At 35.7% G+C, this 21,832-nt stretch overlaps 2 protein-coding genes across 2 annotated transcripts; both read right to left on the reverse strand.

Moving 5' to 3' along the window:
* Positions 1–1,629: 1,629 nt before the first annotated feature.
* LOC306868247 (uncharacterized protein) lies at positions 1,630–13,989 on the reverse strand (the record flags this gene model as incomplete). The annotated part of the gene is made up of 41 exons (XM_079414334.1): positions 1,630–2,175; positions 2,286–2,526; positions 2,635–2,729; positions 2,875–3,020; positions 3,420–3,553; positions 3,639–3,794; positions 3,870–4,057; positions 4,184–4,307; positions 4,596–4,686; positions 4,830–5,020; positions 5,505–5,634; positions 5,751–5,833; positions 5,932–6,064; positions 6,169–6,218; positions 6,530–6,682; positions 6,772–6,942; positions 7,133–7,345; positions 7,433–7,550; positions 7,634–7,758; positions 7,891–8,021; positions 8,450–8,541; positions 8,633–8,823; positions 8,919–9,044; positions 9,114–9,244; positions 9,452–9,537; positions 9,641–9,849; positions 9,939–10,094; positions 10,171–10,289; positions 10,913–11,052; positions 11,137–11,348; positions 11,450–11,590; positions 11,701–11,791; positions 11,879–11,906; positions 11,989–12,010; positions 12,112–12,134; positions 12,228–12,325; positions 12,419–12,450; positions 12,544–12,720; positions 12,813–12,931; positions 13,450–13,475; positions 13,904–13,989. 41 exons carry the CDS (start codon positions 13,987–13,989, stop codon positions 2,096–2,098), a joined length of 5,058 nt encoding a protein of 1,685 aa, XP_079270460.1. The 3' UTR covers positions 1,630–2,095.
* An 849-nt stretch (positions 13,990–14,838) lies between these two features.
* LOC306862577 (uncharacterized protein) lies at positions 14,839–18,113 on the reverse strand. Its single transcript, XM_079405465.1, has 12 exons — positions 18,063–18,113; positions 17,835–17,895; positions 17,691–17,716; positions 17,428–17,449; positions 17,284–17,318; positions 17,052–17,177; positions 16,752–16,954; positions 16,568–16,662; positions 16,363–16,478; positions 16,118–16,267; positions 15,888–15,962; positions 14,839–15,635 (listed from the first exon to the last, which is right to left on the reverse strand). Exons 2-12 carry the CDS (start codon positions 17,869–17,871, stop codon positions 15,429–15,431), a joined length of 1,092 nt encoding a protein of 363 aa, XP_079261591.1. The 5' UTR covers positions 17,872–17,895; positions 18,063–18,113; the 3' UTR covers positions 14,839–15,428.
* Positions 18,114–21,832: the final 3,719 nt, after the last annotated feature.

Genomic DNA, 21,832 nt, shown 5'->3' on the forward strand with positions numbered 1-21,832 from the left:
CTCATGTAATCACGTACACCTGCCACATCACGTACACCTGTCACATTACACACACCTGTCACGCTCATTACACCCGCAGCTGTTCCCCATCGCCACGGACTATATAATCTCCCCTCTCCTACCACTCTGTCTGGTTGCATTATTTGGCGTGTGTAAATGTGTTACAGTGTTTTGTTTCTAGTGTCTGCTGTGGTCTGGGATACATGCACTGTGCTGCCGTCTGGTATCCCAGACCTTTTCTGTTTAGTTTTTTGTGCCGTGTTGGCCTTTTTGTTTCCATTAAATACCCTCACCTGCACTTGGACCCAGACTTCGTCTTTTCATGGCGTACCGTGAAAGTAAACAAACTCTTCATATACACATACGTGTGTGTGTGTGAATAATTTATAAAAAATGTTATGTTTAGCTTTGAGCATTCATTTTACAGTATAGTACAACACACTTAGAACATACCAATAATTATTACGAATTACAGCAATAGAAATAATAACAGTAATAAGAAAATTTAATAACTCTAGCTCAAAATAGAAACAGAACCATAGAGATTAAAATAGACGAGAAAGTAAGAAAATGGGGGGAGGGGGGAGGGCATTATTCAAAATGAGAACATTTCTTAGGTAAGCCTAATATCAGATCTGAGTTTGTTCTTTAAAAATAGTTTGACAGGGTAAATGTTATGGATTAATTTAAATATTTCTCTTTACTTTGTGAGGGAAAAAAATATGTTGCATGGACCATATATTTTCAGTAGCCCCTCACTGCAGAACAAAGATCCAGGGGGCAGGGTTGGGTCCACATCTAGGGGGTGGAGAGAGGTAGGTTTAGGGGTGGAGATGGTAGGTTTAGGGATCAGGGGGTGGAGACGGGTAGGTTTAGGTATATGTAAGGTGGGAAGAGTTGGATCTAGATCCAACCACACCCCCTGGATCTTGTGTTCTGCAGTGAGGACCATCTCTATATTTTTCCAATCAGAAATCGTCAAAGAGGCCATTACAATTTATTATGCTGCAATGGCACACAGTATAGAAAATCTGTCTCATTTCAAAGGCAGCGTCCTCTGGCGGTCGCATTCATATATTTGTGTACACTGTCCCATGTTTATCATCTTTTTTCTTGTCATTGACTTTATCTTTGATATCCCCCATAGGTTCTAAACCACTATACCCTAGTTCAGGGATCCTCAAATCTGGCCCACTCCTGCAGAGTTTAGCTCTAACCCTAATCAAACACACCTGAGCATACTAATCAGAGTCTTCAAGATCATTAGAAGATCACAGGTAGGTGAGTTTGATCAGGGTTGGAGCTAAACTCTGCAGCAGAACCCTGCCCTAGCTCATACCATACACTATTTTTAATTTATTTTTTGGTTAGTATCAGTTTGGTCAAAACTGCAGTACAACAACATGTATAAAATAGAACACATTCCTGAACAGATCCTTCCTGTCTAATAGACAATCAGATTATTATTCACAAGACATAATTAAAAAAATATATATATTTTATTCCAGCTCATCTTGTTTTTAAAGGTAGAGAGGAAGATACATACTGTATACCAACCACCTACATTTTGATTCATTGTTTCTTTACAAACTTCTGTAAAGACTTGCAAAGAAATAATCAAACCGGATAGCTGTTTTGTTCATCATAGAGTACCTTTTATTAATTTCTGCATGATTACATTTTACATTATTAGTTATGATCATTGTCATAAATAAACAGGTACCAGTCATAGAACATTTGACTTTTTGTCATATTCAAGAAAAGCAAAAGGAATTAATATAACGATTCTAAATATCTGAAACACTTAAATATAGAAGCTTTATAGTTTGAGACAGTTGCACAAGTATCAAACGCTACATATCCTATGCTTTAACTAGTAGTGCAACATTTCTTTTTCCATATGTCAATTATAATATATGTCATGTATATGTAGGAAAAATATGAATAGTATGAACAATAGGAAGACAAAGAAAATATGATTATAAACAGATTAAGTAGATTGTAATATTATATTTTTATTTTCCTTCAACTGCAGAGTCTCACAGATATATCATCTTGGTAAGATTACAGTGTGGCTGATCTGGGGTCAGTGCTGCTATATAATCTCCACTTTGAGGATGGTACAAATGAGCACAAGAATGCTGAAGGAAACTGTCCATCCACTGGCTCCGATTCCTAGAAAAATAAAAATGACAATAACAAAAATGTTATTGTTGTCTAACAGACTTCAGTGTTTAAAAACGGAATTAGATAATCCGTGAAGTTGTTTTTTTTTAAACATGTACCTGGAGCGCCTGCAGTGGTTTTGACAGTGGTAGCTTTAGTTATCACTACAGTGGTGCTAGTAGACGGAGCAGCAGTTGTGTCTGCTGTTGCTTTTCCTCCAGTCAGAGCGAGATTGAGTTTATCCAGCTCTGACTGTAACTGCAGCGAGATCCAGCTCCGCACAACGGTTTGGTTTTCAAATGTTTTTAGATCCTGCAAATTGTTACCAAGAAGACCCACTACATCTGATAGGGTGAGGTTCTGTAATATATAACAAGTGGGCATTTTATCAAGTCAAATATGAAAATTAAGCAGTGCATCTTTGATGAAGACATAAAGGAATAAAATGAAAAGTTTTTCTTTGCTCACCGAGATCACGTTTGTATCCAGATTTATGAAAGTGGACAGGCTCATGTTGACATTGTATGATGACAGATTCCTAATGTAGCCTAGATCTGCTCCTCCTACAAACAAACAAAAAATACAAATACTTAATGGGAACTAATTATCTGTCAATCCGTGTGCAAACCAAAGCTGTATGTGCATGTGTGTGTGTCAAGGTTCAGAGATCATCATTCAATGGGCTTGACATTTGAAGGGCGTTCTTACCCAGATAGGTTTCAATGAGCTGGAAGGCTGACAGGATGGCACTTTGACCGCTTGCAGGGGACATGGGAAATGCTTTGTTAGCGATGGTGAAGAGTGCCTTCTTTTTCTCAGATGAACATTTTGACACATCCAAAGCATCAGACTCCCTGTTATTGAGGATTATAGAGAGAAATCTGGTGATTAAGTATTTAAATGGAATGCAAATATGTAAAACTATGTACTGTCAGAAAATATATATAGACTACTTTTCAAAAGTTTGGGCTCAGTGAAAACGTTAATACTTCTATTCATCAAGGTGGCATTAAACTGATCAAAGTAACAGCAAAGGCATTTATAATGTTACAAAAATATTTCTATTTCAAATAAATTCTTTTGAACTTTCTATTAATCGAATAATCTTATGAAATATCATGGCTTCCACCAAAATATTACTTTTTTTTAACATTGAAAAGAAATTTGTTTTTGAGCAGCAAATCGACATATTAGAATGTTCTCTGAAGGATCATGTGACACTGAAAACTGGAGTAATGGGAACTTTTCTTTACCGCATACTGTCAGGCAATATTGTTGACAACATGCTGCCATTCAGAGAGCAGAGATTTGGTCCTTTCACTAGATTGAGCTCAGTGGCAGTCAGACTACTGCTGGCACTCAGGTATCTGGTAATGATTAGTTCACTCTGAAAGATAAATAAATATATTAACACCAAACCATATATTTTGCATCTGTAAAATAAGAAAGATTTATCATGTCGAAATCTGCACCTGTGCAGAGGACCAGTCGCCATCGTTGGCGTTCATGAGCGCTGCCAGTGTGTCGGATTTAGTGATGTTCCATTTACTTATTTCATCCACTGTTGCGCTCCGGGACACGGACTTCAGCACCTGGACCTGATCATCTGAAAGCCCATTTGGCAGGATCTGATGGACAAGAGCAACACCTCTACATTAAAACTGTCCTGAATGATTTGATCAGATTTTATTACGTCATATTACCTCTTTGAGTTTGTCCAAAATGATTCTCTGAAAGGCGCTATCCTCAATTTTTTCACAGAGGCTAGCGAGGTTATCCCTCACTACGGTTGAACTCAAACAGTGGCCAAACTGCACATCATCATATCCAAAGGGGAAGGAGTCATCGCTGATGATAACACTAGTGATGTTGCCCTTGGTACAGTCACTCGCTTAAAACCCAAGTGAATACATGATATAAGTTACTCTATTCACCTCAATTTCCTTTTTGGATAAACTCTCTCATTAATTTTTAAATTTAATTAAACAATAATAAAAAAAACATGAAGATAGCATACCTGCCCTCTTGACAACTTTTGAAGTAAAAATGATTGCTTTAAACAGCTTTTTCAGTTGTAGCTTCGGTGTGTTTTGTCCACGCACAAGTTTTAAGAAGCCTTTCAAGAACTTGGCTAAATCTCTCTGTTTAAAACAAGACGGATGTTTAAAATAACACAAGGTTGGTTAAAGACATTGTGACACTGAAAAAAAAAAATGGTGTAGGATTTAATTCTAAACAATATTCACTCAGAAACTGCTTGTAAATTCCACAAAAAATGACAACGAAATGCAAATAGCACACGGAATCAAACATGAAAATTTTAAGTAGTAAGACTGAAATAGTATTTTCTTGTAAAACATACTCCAAATAAATAAATAATATGTTTTACAGTGGAGCTCAACTGTGTATAATGTTCACACGCAATGTACCTCCATGAATCTTCCCCAAAAGCCTTGTGAGAAGTACAAGGGCAGAATTCCCAGATCATCAAGCGTTTTCTGATTCCACTTTTCTTTTGGTCTAAACAGTACAATCATATTCTTCCATTAACAGACGATCATAACCAGTGCACTTTTTTAAACAACTGGACAGAATCAAGACCGAAAATAACAGTCTCTGGATAATAAGTTGACTCAGAATTCTTTATTATCAAGATAACTTGCCCATATTTTGAAGTTCCCATCATAAGAAGGTCTTGCATGGCTGATATTTGCAAATCGGAGAGATCTTTGCAGTTCTTCAAGTACTCAAGGATTTCTGGGTCTGAGTTTCTGATGACGTCACCGCTCACAGCACATATCAAGTTGCCCAGCACTGTCAGATCCTGTTTCTTGATGCTTGTTCCATTAATGCCCTGAAGTGAAAAATAAGAATATGCACAGTTTTAATAAAATACCTAAAGGCTGTGACACACCAAGCTGGCGATTGACCATCAGCCAATGCCTGCTGTCCCTGAGCACCTGTCAACCCAGTTTTTACAGTTGGACCACTAGTCTGCTTTTTTTGGCCTAGTGACCTTGTTGAATTGGCGGCAGAGCCCGTCGGTGAGAGAGATCACTTTGATTGACTGTTTAGCTTAAGTGAACCAGTGCACAAGAAGAAAAACAGAAGTAATGAAACCAAGCAATCCACAACTCTTACAATTTTCCTTTGTGAATAATACACACATACTAGTGCCACCTGCTTGTATTTCCTCTTACAAAGATGCAGAACATAAGTGCTAGTCTGGCAGCGGTGTGTCCAAATACAACTTTGTGGCCTTTCGTCACTACTAGTTCTTTGATATCAGTTTGGTGTGTGAGGGCTTTAAATGATCTATATCATTGGGCGATACTAACCAAGCAATCTATAGCATTCCTCAACAAAATGTCCCTTCTTCCGCTCAGTGTGCTTGAAAAGACTGAGAGATCTGCTGCTCCGACTTGCGTAAAATATGCTTTGCAGAGGGTTTTGTTGATTGTTTCATAACTGAAGAGGACAATAGACAAAGTATTTTACAACTTCAGCAAACAATATTTTTTTTTACAGGAATAGATCACTGACAAATTTCTAAGCATGGTACAAAAAAGACAGTAAGCACTTACTTGAAATACAGCAACATATCTGAATGATAGTTTTCATAATCAAAAGGTGATTCCTTTCTTATAAGGTTGTACATGCAAGTCAGCTAGGAAAATAATTAGAAACAATGCATAATCATTGTTCATGGTCTGACTTGAAGCTTAACTGATCGCATGTTTGAATATCGTTCTTGTCAGTGCTCACCTGAGTCTCGCTCAGCACCACCTTAGGTCTGCTTGATCTCCTTCGGCAGGCTTTGATCAGGCCTTTGATTTTGGTTTGGGTGAATTTCTGCACTCGTGAGCATGTAAATCCTTGCAAAACTTCCACCGACAGGCTGAAGAGGAAACAAAATCAAAAATGTACAAATTTTGCTTTCAGTGCATATTCATAAGGTATTTTAATACATAGGCTAACAGTTAAAAAAGCAAAAATACTTACTCATCAGGTTGATCAAAAGCATTTGCCACAGAATCAAAGAAAAGGACTGCCTATAGAGAATTTTAGATAAAAAAAAAAATGCATTAAGCAGGAAAACTATGTACTGTACATCGAAAAATTAAACTCTTAAAAATAATGGTTCTTTATTGGCATCAATGGTTCCATGAAAAATTGTTAACATCCATGGAATGTTTGCATTGCACAAAGGGTTCTTTTTATATAGGAAAATTATATAGGAAAATGGTCTTTAAGGTTATTAAAATGAAAATTTTAAGAACTGTTCAATCATAAGAAAACCAAACATGGATCTTCTATGTTATCACTGCGAAAACTGTTTTATATTTATAGTTTGCTATAGTACCTGTTCAGGTTTCCACTTTTTTTTGTTAAACTCTTGCAGAACTCTTATTTCTATATTGGTGGTAATCTCCAGGAACTTTCTTGGAATTTGAACGGCCAAGTCACTGGGAATGCTTGTCATTAAGACAGATGGTGTCGATCCCATTTTGATTATCTAAAGATAAAAAAAAGACATTTAAATGCCCAACTTATATCATTTGCATTTGAAATATCTCTTAATATGCATATATGCTGTTCAAGTACCTGGCTCACAAAGGTCTTCTGAACAATCTCTGGGGCAGTCACTATGCTTTTTACAAATTCTGTGTTTTGAGCTGTTAGAAGAATATGTATCGGCTCAATGTTTGTCAGTACTGATGAAGGGATCCCGCCAACCAGCGATCCAAGACTTAGCAAATTGTTAGGGGTGTTCAACTTTCAGAAAGTAAAAAAAAAAAAAAAAAAATTTATTCCTTTTGAAGAATTTAATGGTCTACTGAAGAGATTATTTTGAAAAACAATGTACTTAAAAGCATCTTAAAAATATCAAGAATTTTAGCACACATTTTAGCATACACTAATTTTAACACGTTTTAAAGCAAATGTTCTCCACTGGCGACTTTACCTTAAACTCTCCACTGAGAAGCAGTCCTACAATTGCCTTGGCTTGTCCGAGGGACCATCCAGACGTACTGCCCAGTGTTGAGAGACTACTGATAAGAACTGATGGAGGTACTAAGTTTAATTGTGTAGTTGTTAGGCCAACAATTTGGCTTCCCAAGCTGGTAATAGTACTAGCATCTATGGTCTTGATGTTTCCCGTGAGGGCAGTAGATATCTGAAGACGAGTATAAGGAATATCAGTCAGTAACATCATGATTACACAAGGAAATAACTTGACTTTAGGTTTTAATGGAATATTTACCGCAGGATCCACATCGGAGCAAGATGTCTTGAAGTTTCCAAGAATAACATTAGTTTCACTCTCATTTAGTTTAGTGAAGGTCGATACTGGGGCATCGCACTGCAAAACTGAAGGCAAGCTATTGGAGCACAGAAAACATAGTAAACAAGCTGAACTCAGAGAACGCTCTGAGATTGTGATCTTGTTTCTGTTCTAACTTACTCAAAAAGTTTAAAGTTGGTGTTTCCTAGAAAGACGAGTTCAGTGTAGCGGCTGATGACTTTCTTTGGAAGTGCCTTTTGATTGAACAGCTTTATGTTTTCAGGGTTCACAGCGAAGATTTTCATCTGCAAACAAAAAAATCAGACAGGAATTAACAATATGCATTAATTTGCTTTCACCAATATAACGTCACACAAAACATGGTATGATAATGCAAGTATTGACGGTCTATATGAACAAGTGGATATAATTCATACCGTATTCTCAGGGCCGAAAGAGTAGAGATCGTCCAGAGTCAAGAAAGTTATAAATACGCCAATGTTGTTGACAAACCATGCAGTTGAATTCAATCTTGCATCAGAGAGGTTGTAGCATTTTGCTTCAGAGCCTAAATTGTAAGAAATCATATTAAAATGTTCTGTTTTTCATCCATCCATCCATCCATCCATCCATCCATCCATCCATCCATCCATCCATCCATCCATCCATCCATCTATCTATCTATCTATCTATCTATCTATCTATCTATCTATCTATCTATCTATCTATCTATCTATCTATCTATCTATCTATCTATCTATCTATCTATCTATCTATCTATCTATCTATCTATCTATCTATCTATCTATCTATCACTATAAACCAGAGTAGCCTGTATGTATCAGAACAGTGAACAGAACTACAACAGAACTAGATGTTGCACTACTAGAATATTGTACAACCACATTTAAAATCAATTACTTAAATCCAAGTCATTTATTGCATTCTTAAGCAAAGAATAAATATGCTTATGAAGAAAAAAGAAGACTATTTCACCTGTTTTCAGATATGTCTTGATGGTGCTGTACACATCCTGACGGGAAATCTGAGAATCAGTAAGGGTGAAATTGCTGCCTAAAACACCGACCCTAGAATTAAAGAGAGCATTTGAAAGGTTACAAAAGACTTTGCATTCATACCTCCGAACCAACAGATTTCACCACAGCCATTTACACTTACATTTTCTTGTATGATTGGCAAGATGCGCTCAGTGTGTCTTTTGACCCTATTAGATCTTTGTTCAGGAATTTCAAGTAGAGCTTTAGTCTACGGTTAAACCAAAAATCAACCTCTGTCTCATTGTCACTTGTCAACGCCAGAGGCCAGACACAGGGAAGAATGGCGCTTTTAACATGATCTGGAACCTCTTCCTGTAAAAGAAGAAAAAATGGTGAATTTAAACATTATTTTAAGTTTCTCTACATAAACGTCCTTTTAACATTTGACTATTTATTTTAAAACTCACGGTTTCCAAGAACTCAGGGGTTTTAGCAAAGCTGTTAAAGATGGCACAGATTTGTGAATCGTTGTTCACCACTTCTGGCTGTCTCAAGTAGCTTCCTAGCTCAGAAGGAGCTATAGAGTTTACAATCTGAAATACACGAGTCAAACATCAGTTTAGCACTGATCATCAGAACTGAAGAGATGATATGCAGTGTACCTCAGATTTCCGAGTTGGTGGTATCAGAGAGAGGAAGGTGTTCACATTTGGAAGCGGCCCAAAGCCGTACAGGCTTTCGTTTAGGAATGTGATAAAGCTGTTATTTCTGTAGCACCTCAGAGACTGTGGCCCTGCAAGAACAAAAAAGATCTTACTATAGCAAACGTTATGTCTTGGTTCATGTCAGATGGATAAAACAAGATATTGACAAAATGATTTACTATTTTTATTTCGTTTTATGATCTGTTTTATTATACAGCCTCCACACAGGGGCGGTGGATTTAAAAAAGCAAACAAAAAAACGATGTGATGTTTATGTCAGTGACATGAAGAAATACCTTTGATGGATTGAAGAATGTTACTGTAGACTGCATTTTTGGTGTTTATGGGTAATGAAGGTCGAGCAACATCTAAAAGCCCCAGACTGTAAATTGAAATGAAACAATCTATAATCTCTACACTCATAAAAAATATGAATCATGTATTGCAAATGTAGATTTATTGCTCTTAAAGTCTTTCGTTCTTACGCAGTTTGAGTGATATTGCAGTCCCTTGTGTTGAGGATGGTGAAAAATGGAGACACAAGGCTTTCTGAAAGGTTGGCTAACAGAGGATTTAGTCTACTCTGGATCCAGACAAGAACTTGCTGATTAGTGATGCTCAGATTAGACAGGCCGGCTCTGTCAAATATCTGTTTAATCAGTGCTGCTTTTACATCTTGTGTGAGCTGGATGTTCTGATCAGGAGAAAATTATATCGGATGATTAGCACAGTTTTATGGATCTTTTAGGTAAAGTTATTTTAGCATAAATGTTCGGTTAGCACCTCAACTTTTGGGGAAAAGAGGTCAAAGAAAGCAGGAAGCTGGCAATCCTTAACATGCTTTGTGACATTGATGACGCTGTCAGGATCATTTAATGAACCAGGAGTTACAGAAAACTCAACTAGCTGTCTTAGACCCAGAAGATGTAGAACATCCACCTGAAATGACAAACAAAAGGACTGTCACAATGTTTTTTACCTTAAGGAATTCTGCATTAATTGCATTAGCACTCACCGCTGTGAAGTTTCTGTTCAGTGCCACGAGGTCCTTTAGGGAAGCTGACTGAACGAATGGCCCAAAGTTTCTGTTGACCCACTGCAAACTGCCGGGTGTGTCTTTAAGGCACCCGGGATCTGGAAGAGCAAAAAGAACATTTCCATTGTGATTCATTATGTTAGTTCAATATGAACTTTCCAGGTGTTTTTCCTCATCCATAAAAGGAGACAAAGTAAGTACTTGATATTTAAATGGGACAAGACCCAATATGTGACCCTGGACCACAAAACCAGTCTTAATAGCCAAAAATACATTGTATGGGTCAAAATTATAAATTTTTCTTTTATGCCAAAAATCATTAGGATATTAAGTAAAGATCATGTTCCATGAAGATATTTTGTAAATTTCCTACCATATATATATCAAAACTTCATTTTTGATTTGAAATATGCATCATTTGGACAACTTTAAAGGCGATTTTTTCAATATTTAGATTTTTTGCACCCTCAGATTCCAGATTTTCAAACAGTTGTATCTCGGCCAAATATCGTCCGATCCTAACAAACCATACATCAATGGAAAGCTTATTTATTCAGCTTTCGGATGATGTATGAATCTCAATTTCTAAAAATTGACACTTAAGGCTGGTTTTGTGGTCCTGGGTCACATATTTGTACAGATGACTTCATACTGTAAGCACTTTCATACTTTTAAGTTGAATTTAAAGCAGTAAAGAGAATAAAAAATATTCAAAACCAACCATTAATGTCATTGCGAGAGAGAAAGGCTTTCATGAAGTCTGTGTAGATAAGATCAGCCTGTGTTTGATTGCCATTGTGTTGCAGTGGATTGCAAATGTCTTGTCCATCTCGTAGAGGTGCGTTCACAAAAGTCGTAGTGCTGAAAGATAACAAACCATATTTACTTTTTATTTTAGTGCCTGCAAAATTGCATTGTCACTTCCAGTAAGTCAGACCAACTCACATAGTGCGGTAAATTTCACAGGTGAAGTTTTTGGTGCTGAGGCAGGACAGGAGTCTTTGAGATACCGATGGTAAGAAGGGTTTTAGTCGCCCCTGGAACCATGACTGAATGAAGACAGGATCTTTCAGTCTCTGGGGACTAAAGCGATTGATCCGGATGTCAGCAATCACATCCAGTACATCAGACAAAGACACACCGCTGGCACTTGGAGTCTGGAAGTAAATGTATTTTACAGCATATATCACTTTAAAAATGTGTAAAATGAAAAAAATCAATCAATCAATCAATCCATCAAATAAATCAGGCTTCATACCTTGTTGGAAAATTTCAGCAGTGCATCATCAAGGTTTGTGCTGGTTTTGGTGAAGAGCAGCTTCCAGGTGTCTTTTGTCACATTGCTGGACAGTTTGCAAGCTAACAGGTCAGCCACTTGTTGAGAGTTTAACTGTGACAGCTGATGACACAAAAGAGCTTTTATCAAAACTGAAACAATAGCACACATATAAAAAAAACAATGAGGCAGAGACTAAAAGAGCAAAGCGTTCCTCTTCTGTGTAACATTACCGTTGGGAGACAGGCGAACTGCAACACAGTGAAGTTACAAAGTCCAGTTGTGTTTGGAGCCGCTCCGCTCAAGAACTGATCCACAGCAGAGCTGCAAACCAGAAGAACATGAAGCATTTATTACAGACCATCTTGAGCTCAGTGTTAAACTCGTTTGAGTGCAGACAGAACAGCTCACCTGTTGACACTTGCACAGAGGACAGACTCTAAAAAGGACAAAACAAAGACTTTGAGTTTTAGCAACATCAATGACATCTTAAACCAAGTCAAATATGATCAGTCACTCACCATTTACAGGAGTCGCTGTGCACTGCAGGAGTGAGAACAAACATTATGTTACATTTTTTTGTTTGTTGAACCATAAAATCAGACATTGAATATGAACATGGTCTATTGTTCATCATTACTTACTTGGCTCGTTCTCTCGATGCACTCTAGAGGGAAATAAAACACAGTTCACATTTCAATTCAATTTTGATGCGATCATGTATTCAGGAGCAAAGTGTTATTGCTCATCTGTGTCTCACCATCAGGAGGAATCATCATCACCGAGTCTCTGATCGTCAGCAGGGCTTCAGACTGGTTAGGAGCGACTGATGATAATGCATGATCCATCCTGTCAAAACTGATTCAGAGAAAAAAAACACATCCGATGTGATCTTATTCTACACTAACACATCCAGATCAATATTTGTTGTGCTTATTAAAAGTGACTTACATGACTTTGTAGTTTTCACATCTGAAGTTTGCCTGCAGGATAAAAGAGAGATCATGATATTGTTGTACAGGATCAGTGTTAAATGTAATTTCTACACAGATTATGAGTGAAGCTGTATTAATCACCTTTCTGGCCTGTGTCTGAAGAGAGTGGAGGAAGTTGTTTAGTTTGTCTCTGTTGGAGGCTTGAAGAAGGAAGTCAAAGACTTTTGTGAGGATGTTTCCTCTGTCTTCTGGTTTACCAGGAGGACTGAACACCAGTTCACCCAGTTGCCCCATTGTGAGAACAGAAACAGCATCCACCTGCAAATGACATGAAACTTCATTCACATGCATTCACAAAGCTATTACATATGCGTCTTCAGTCAGTCTTTAATATTCAGTAACTGACTTACAGCTGAAAAATTGCGGCTGAAACTAGAGAAATCTTGAAGCTGTGCCAACGGAGAGAAACTGCCGAAGTTTTGCAGGATGAAGTCCACACTGTTGTTAAATGGCAATGTGCAGTCGACACCTGAATTAAAATAATGAAATACTCTGTTCATTACTGATCATCAGAGGAGGCCATTTGAATAGAGTCAAATACAGTTCAAGAAGCATCAATAAAGCATTTAAAAAACATAAACTAATTATATACGTCAATAAATTATTCATTTTGCATAAGTCTGTTGAACCAAATGATCAGTAATGCCTACCTGTGTTTTGAAGTCGTGACAGGAACGGACGAATGAAGTCATTGAGAACAAATCTTTGTGTCACACTGTCCATCAGTCCAAAATTATTATTTAGATCCACATAGCTGTAGCAATGAAACATTGCATTACTACCTTGTTTGTAATAGGTCAATTGAAAGCAGCTGTATAAGTTTGTTTTCTCCCCTGAAATATGCATTTCAAAGTAATTCTGATGATACCCTGATTTCCAATAATGACCGTCAACTCACTTGACTGTAGAGTGCGCCAAAGTAGCAAAATATGCAAAACTACATACAGTTGCTTTAAAAAAATGAAAATTTGCTTACAATTCACTCACCCTCCATGATGTAAATGAGTTTGTATCTTAAACAGAACAGATTTGGTGAATTCTAGCATTACATCATTTGCTTACCAATGGATCCTCTGCAGTGAATGGGTTACAGGCTTAAGTTAAACATGTCTTAATGACGGATTTGTTTATTACAAACACAGATCTTTTTTGCTTACAAAATGTGAATTGAAGGAGTGGAGTCGTGTGGATTATTGTGATGTTTTTATCAGCTGATTGGACTCTCATTCTGATGGCACCCATTCACTGCAGAGGATCCACTGGTGAGCAAGTCATGTAATGCAGAATCTGTTCTGATGAAGAAACAAACAGATCTACATCTTGGATGGTTTGGGGGTGAATAAATTTCAGCAATTTTTTATTTTGGGGCTAACTATTTTACTATTTATTTTGGGGCTAACTAACTATCAAATGTCAGTTGAAGGGAACATGATGAACGTACAGTGCCCTGTAGGCCTCACAGCTGAAGGCACGTGTGTTGACGCAGGACAGGAATTCACGTGGGATTTGAGGTAGCAAGGGCTTCATCTTGATTTGGAACCAGAATTTCATGAACTCAGCATCTTTGAGATTTCCAGATGTGAAGCTTTCTGCTGGCAGTTCTGCAAACAAGGCTCCGAGGTTGCTTTGAGATGAGTTTGTCACCTGAAACCCCAAAAATGTCTTGTCAAAAAAGGCAGTCCTTTGAATGTAGCACAATATAATATACTGTGTATATATATATATATATATATATATATATATATATATATATATATAAAAATATATATATTTTTTATTATTACCACTCTAGACTGCTCCATCAGTGTCTGCAGTGATTTGGAGAGTTCAGTAATCAGAAGTTTCAGGTCTTCCTCAGTGAATTTCAGATTTGACTGGGCGACACAATTAATTGTTTTTGCCAGATTCTCTTCAATCTGTGATGTCTGCACCAGAAAACAGCACTATTAATTTTGGAAACTGCGATCTAGGGTGTAAACCAGTTTGAGACATTTATATCTTGTAGCATTCCAGTTTTTGCTCAAAAGAACAAAACCACATTCTTTAGATGTGTGACCTGCCAGAAGGCTTGTTGGACTGGATAAGGGTGTGGATAATTACGTGCGAGATTGAAATATTTAGGTTTGTGAAAGACACACTTACATGACAGGAACTGTTATTGCTGGTGACTTTACAATTGTCGACGGGTTCTGTGATTTCAGGTTCTGCAGCACTGAACAAAGCATAAAGAGCACAGCATTAATTAAAACACATCAGACATGCCTTGAGGTGCATATGTTTCTAATTGCAGTTCATATGTCCAGTTATCTCAATGGCAGTCCTAAACATACACTGCAACACTGCCTTAATCAGTCATTTTAATCAGTATTTTTTTTTCAAACATGAAATAATAATCCTCAGAGTAAAATACATTTACTTGATAAAAAATGGGGGCAATTGTAAATAGAATGTAGTTGATTTTTCTCACCCAAATAAACAGGAGGATGATTTCTATTCTGTAGATTTTTTTCTTGTTTTAAGCATAAATGTAATTTAGTGGGGTTTATGATTAAAACTAACAACAAAAAAAAATTAAATGAACGTTTTTATTGATAAAACATACTGAGAGAGTAAAAACAAAAAATCTTCTACAAGTTGGTCCCAACGAATGAGAAAAATTATCCAGTGCCTGGTGTAAAAAAAATGTCTACACTGCCTCAAACCACCAAAACAATGTTCTTCCGCAAAACACAATCTGTTTATTTTTTTAAGCACTAGAAGGCTAAAATTAACTTTAATTCCATATTCTCTGAAAACGTTTGTCTTTATATATTGCATTTTTTATTAGAAAACAGGACAAAAACGCTGTTAAAAAGAACTTTTGGGACTAATCCTGTGCAGCCTTTCAAAGAGATCAAAAATTCTCTGCAACCTCTTGTATGTTCTTAGAACTCTAATTTGGTTTATAATGCAGGTAGAAACTCTACTCACAAAACAGAGTTGGATATTTCTGTGATGCCTGGTAAAGTCTGGTTAGTTAGCAGAGATCTCTTTATCACAGGAAGAACCACAAAATGTAACCAATCACTGAAGTTGCTGATGCTGAAATTATTTATTGAGATTTGGCTGTCAATGCTCTTGGTCCAGTTCACCAGAAACTGTATCGTTTCGTTTCTGATACTGCTGACATTTGTCTGAGAAAGAAGAAATATTAGGGCTCACAATTAAAAAGGTTAATTAATGGCAATTAATTAAAAATGTGACGCTCATGGCACAAGATGCTGAAAAACAAAGAGAGGCAGTATGTGCATTGATATGGAAATGAAATAAACAGTATTTTGACTTCTAAAGCCACATTTTGTAATGCCTATTCGATGTTTTCATGTGCCACAATAATGTTATGTATTTCAATTATTAATTTAATAAAGAAAAATGATAAAACATACCGTCTGAGTGATGTTCACACATGTGCGGATGAATCTTCCCAGTGGTCTCAAAGAAAACAAGAAATCGCTGAGATTCTACACAGAAATGTGAAAAGAATTAGGATCACCTTCCTCATTTATGATTAATCACTGGCCTGATTAATAAGCACCAGTCCAGCTCCATCATCATCATCATCGTCATCAAGTACACAAAACTCATATCTTATCTGATCAAGGCCATTTGAACTGACATTGCTCGTGTTAAGTGTTACGTTAGAAAGCGGCTGCAGGAATGTCTGGAAGATCTGAGTGATGGCATCGAGGTTTAACTTAGCAGATGCTTCCAGCTGAAAGATCAGCTCAGCTTTCTGCTCTGGGGTGAGCTTATCTAGGACAAGCAGCTGAAAAGAAGCAGAAAGATTGAAATAAATCATCTATACCAACAGTATGCTATGATTGATTTCTACCATAAAACTGCCTGGTTTAATTCACTTACCCCATCAAACTTTGGATTCAGAGCTATGAAATCACCTAGACTTGCGCTAGCAGAGAACGATTGGAAGTTCTGCAGAAGCCAATCCCCAGTGATGCTTGTACTGTTGACACAGCCAGCTTGAAAACAAAAACTCAACATTAGCTAATCAAGAAGCAAACTCCTTGTCGTTTTAACATCTGAAATATTAATGGACAAAACCAGTTACCGTCAGTTGTATTTCTTGCCAGAAAAGGTTTTACGAAGTTCTGATATACCATCCTTTGCCTCGCAGGACCAATCTGCAAGCTTAGATCCTTCACTCTGTAAAAAGAATGTGAATTAAGTTGATCTTCTCTGACAATAAATAACTAGAGAGAATAACAGCCTGATTTATGCGTGGTAATACACACAGTTCTTGGAAGCTCTTGCAGGTGAGGTTGCTTTGACTCAGACAGGAGAGCGTGTCTCTGGACAGCGATGACAGGTATGGACTGAGCTTCACTTGGAACCAGAGCTTCGCAAAATCCACATCTTTCAGTGAACCCGCTATTGAGCCATTCGTCCTAACTTGATTTATGTACTTCACGACATGACTGATGTCAAGTCTAGATCTCTGTTTGGAGGATTAAAAAGGCACTGAGTAGATGACTTCCTTTTAAAAAATGAGTAGTGAGTAGTTAATGTGTTTGAAATATGTTGATGTTCTTTACCAGCAATGCGTACAAATCAAAGGCAGTGTCTGTAAATGTTTTGAGATTATTGAGATTTCCCTGTGATAAATCTGAAAGCTGTATCCCGGAGCAGTTGAGAGTGGTGTTGAATGTTAACAGTGTGAACTGAAATAGGAATGAGGAAAAAAAAGCAAATGATATTATCAACATTCCACAAATAAAAGTGAAAAATAATATTAGCCACATCATATTACACCTAATAAACACTTACTGAGGAGCACGTGGAACCATTATTGGAAACTGTGCCTGTAAAAAGCAAAGAAATTAAAAATAATAATATGAACAAATGGCATATACTGTATGAGCAATTAGACTGAAATATTAAACTTTGTGACAAAAGTATTCAGAAACGCACCATTTTGAAACTCCACCAGACACTTTAAAGAAACAGAAAATAAATAAAACTGTTCATTGTAAATAGTAAATGATTCATCACTCATCTTTAAGTTTTATTTCTGTCGACCCGTGAAAACTACTTCAAAATAATAATAATTAAAAAAATATTATTTTAATTTAGCAAAACTAGGAAAATTATTGCGTAAAGGTCAACTTGACTTGACTGAATACATTTAACAAGGCGTATCCACAAAATAATTTTGTGCAGAAAGTGTTACATACCTGGCCATTTATCAGTGTGACTAGGCCTATAAAAGATAAGAGAGTAAGTCTGACTCATGAAAAGTGTCTCTTTTAACATCTATAATTTAAATAATACATTATTTATAACGGTAAAAAAACAAAACAAAACCCAGCTTTACTTACCTAAAACAAACAGTGCAGAGAACTGAAAGTGCGCCATGACACCACTGATCCTAACAAGACACTGCATGAAAAATTATGACATATTTTAAACATGATATATTAATTAAAATGATTATCCAACTATTCTCATTATAACTATTCTAGTTATAGTAAATATCATTCTAACTAGTAGATTTATATGTATCTATTCAAACATAAAAGGTGTGCAAGGAGAGTGTGAGTATTTACCTGTGGCAGGAGTATCTGTGTGTGTCAGTCAGACAGCTCAGCAGGTGCACTATTAACTGAGGTATCAAAAGTGGATGGGCTAACTTATGCAAACGTCAGTCAATCCAAAACAAGACTAACTACTTCTGGAAAGGGGCAAAACAAGCAGGTGGAACGTGCTATATCACATTACGTTGCTACCAAAATGTGTCTGCTAAATTAGGCAAGTCCCTTTTCAACTAACTGAGATACACCAATTATTTTTTACATTTATTTTTACCCCAGAAGGGCAACGTTTTCTTTTTCTTCTTATATCAATCTTATGAATTGTCTAAAGTTCATACTGGTAAAAGTTGCAGCTTTTAAAATGTGCACTTCGCAATAATATCAAATGACAAAAGTTTAAAGTATGTTTTAAATCATGTTTCAATAGTCTTTTGTTGTGCTTCTAAGAAGCAGATGTAAAGTACTTGATTAGAATTTTAAACAAAGTATAATTTAGTGATAAATTGAATTTAGTGAAATTGAATTTAGTGATAAATTCAAATAAATAAAAAAATGCACTAAAATTCTATTTCATTTTTATAAATGTGTAATTACAAATACATTTAACTACATGACATGCAAGTTTCACAAGTTTCAATAGAGATGACATTAAAGTATAATTTACTTTAACAAATGCTTGTTAGAATATTCATCAGTAAAGTTTATTATTATTAATAACAATATCTTTTAAGTGAATTCCAAATATTGTAAGATTCTAATTTGGCTGTTGCCATTTGCATTGTAAATGTTTCACTGACCCTTCTATTTGAAAATATTAATAATCTCTTTAAAAAACATTTAAAGGGATAGTTCACCCAAAAATGAAAATTCTGTCATAATTTACTCACCTTTATGACGTTCCAAACTTATATGAATGTCTTTTTTCTACTAAACACAAAAGAAGGCAATTTGAAGAATTCTGGTAAGCAAACATTTGCTGGTATACTGTGGAAGTAAGAAACTTGGTTACCAACTTTATACAAAATATCTTCAGAAGAAAGAACCAGAAGTTCAGCAGTAGAAAGAAACTCAAACAGGTTTGGGACAACATGAGATTAGTAAATAGTGACAGCTTAAATTTTTGGAATGTAATGTCTTTTGTGATTACACATGAATCAATAGCCGCATCAATAAGTAGTTTATAAACCATGTATAATTACACTAAGTGCTCTATTGTATGTTTTGTCACCAGCTTAATTGAGCCTTAACTTCAAACAATGGTATCTGGATGTTGTTCAAAGTGAGTAAGACAGGCACCACTTGTGAAACAACCATTGACTTAACCTGTTTAGAATGTCAAACCCGCATTCAGACCAAACCCACCTAAACGTATACAATGCTGGAAGTGTTGTATTCCTTTAGAACCCAGTGGAAGATAAATTGTGTGCTGATGTGTTAAATGACAGGTCTGGAACAGGTGTTTCTACAACATCATCCTGAACAAGATAAACAGAAAACAAAGCTACAAAACAACAGCCGAACTACTGCAAAAATATATCATAGCCAGAAACTCTTTCATTTACTTAATCTGGGATGGAATCAGTTAAGAAGAGAAACTCAACTCTAATCAAAGATCGAATCTGTTCTGTTCTGTTCACAGACATTCTGGATTTTTTAAGCAATACATGTGCACTTGTGTGGAAAGACTTTATTTCAGACAGAGACAGACAAAATCACAGACTGTAGGTAACGTCAAACCACACTCATCTTACAAATCTATGGAATCTCTTCTGCATTGAGTGCAAGAGGCCAGAACAAACAAAAGGTCATTTCAGTACACTAGGAAACATATCTAAAACATCTAAACCTGAACATTAACCTTAGGAAAATTATTTATCTAATTAAAAAAAACTTATTTTTAATAATCTAATAAAAAAAACTTATTAGATTTATTATGAAAATAATACATCTAAAAAAAAATACTACTTTTAATTTACAGACCAGTTTCTCAGTTGAACTGACAACCAATGCATAATAAGCATCAACGAAGAATTCACTTTCTATATGATAATGTATTTCCTTCTACCTGTTTATGATATTAATGTAGTGAGTGACACAAATATCAGTAAATATTAGTAAAATGAAATGAATTTCTCCTGGTCTGTGACAACCACAGATTCACTTTCATCTGAGATGTTTGCATGAATTATGAAACCTGTTCATTTTTTGTGGTTGACTTCAATAAGAAACTACCCATCAGCCTCTGCAAAATGAGAGCGAGAGAGAGAGAGAGAGACATCTGGAAGTTCTGGATTATTTTGGTGAAAAAGGGGTATTTCTTAATGTTAAAAACTTGCATCAGTATCAGTGCATATGACAAATCTTTGCCCAGTGACGACCTTTGTGAAAAAGCACTTAATTGTATTGAAAGTGCACTTGTAGTGTCATATCTTAACAGTATATTTCAAAAAGATAATACAATATTAAGTTAATAAATAGCCACTTGTAATTAGGGCTGGGCGATATGGCCAAAAAATTATCACATATCGATAATTATCACAATAAATGTCAAATCTTTATTTTTTCAAGTTTAAAGCCAGATTTTTGCTCCAAAGTGAAAGTTTTAGAAACCAGATCATTAATGTTCCTTAACAAAATCTAAAAAGAAAAATGTGTTTCTTAGTTTCTGTATGTTTTAATGAGTGATATTGTTTCAAATCAAGAAACAGGTTTGGGTTGCCTGATAATATTAATAATAATGATAACACTTTTTTTTGTCTTAGAAATGCACATTTGATAGTAGCTTGAGTTAGAATGCAGAGGTACATTTTTGTTCATTATTAAAATCAGTAACATCTGTAAAAATTGTAGCAAGTGTTTTTTAAGCATTGGTCTCCCATAGTAGCATTTAAATCATGATAAACACAATTTAAACAACATATAGCACCGCACTACCATGGTAAAAATATAACTATATGTTTTTTAGGTAGCCTGTTTGTATGTATATAACATATATTTTAGTTTACCATAAACGCTTGTCAGTACATTCATCAATTAAAATTTCAAAGACAATAATGCAATGCATCACATTGACTCAGGAAACAGTTTGCAGTGAGGAAGAAAATTCAGACACAATTTATTTTTGAAATTCAGAATGTCTATTTTGTATATTGTGTTTGTGCTAATTTGCACATTGTCTATTTTGTATATTAGTACATAATTTGTTTTATTATCCGTGTCATGTCCTGTCGTTGTCGTTCTGTTGCACTGTGGAGCTACTGTCACTAAAACAAATTCCTCGTATGTGTAAACACCTGGCAATAAAGCTAATTCTGATTCTGATTTATGGCAATATAAAATATTCTGCTGACATAAACATGTTTGGACGTGTGAGATAAGACTTCAATTGCTTCCCTTTATATATTGTTTGTATTGAATTGTTTGTAACCATTACATTTTGTTCCTTTTATCCAAATGGTCAGTGATAAACATATGTATTTATTACTAACACTACTCGATCAGATATTTCTATTCATATTCCCTATATAGTAATGAATGGATAATTATGGCAACCAGGATTCGTTTGGATAAAAAAAAAATATATATATATATATACAGCCTAGCAAAAACAGTAATAATGTGAAATATTAAAACAACTATTTTCAGTTTGAATATATTTAACATGCAGTTTATTCCTCTGATGTCAAAGCTGAATTTTCAGCATCATTACTCATCATTGTCACATGATCCTTAAGAAATCATTCTAATATACTGATTTGCTGCTCAAGAAACATTTCTTATTATTA

This window comes from Barbus barbus (genome assembly GCF_936440315.1).
Source record: "Barbus barbus genome assembly, chromosome: 4".
In the NCBI taxonomy this organism is placed as follows: domain Eukaryota; kingdom Metazoa; phylum Chordata; class Actinopteri; order Cypriniformes; family Cyprinidae; genus Barbus; species Barbus barbus.

Coding starts and splice junctions, on each gene's coding strand:
- LOC306862577 (XM_079405465.1), bottom strand. CDS start 17,871: ATGGCGCACTTTCAGTTCTCTGCACTGTTTGTTTTAG. Junction 17,717..17,834: donor CTCTGCACTGTTTGTTTTAG/GTAAGTAAAGCT, acceptor TATCTTTTATAG/GCCTAGTCACACTGATAAAT. Junction 17,319..17,427: donor TCTGGTGGAGTTTCAAAATG/GTGCGTTTCTGA, acceptor TGCTTTTTACAG/GCACAGTTTCCAATAATGGT.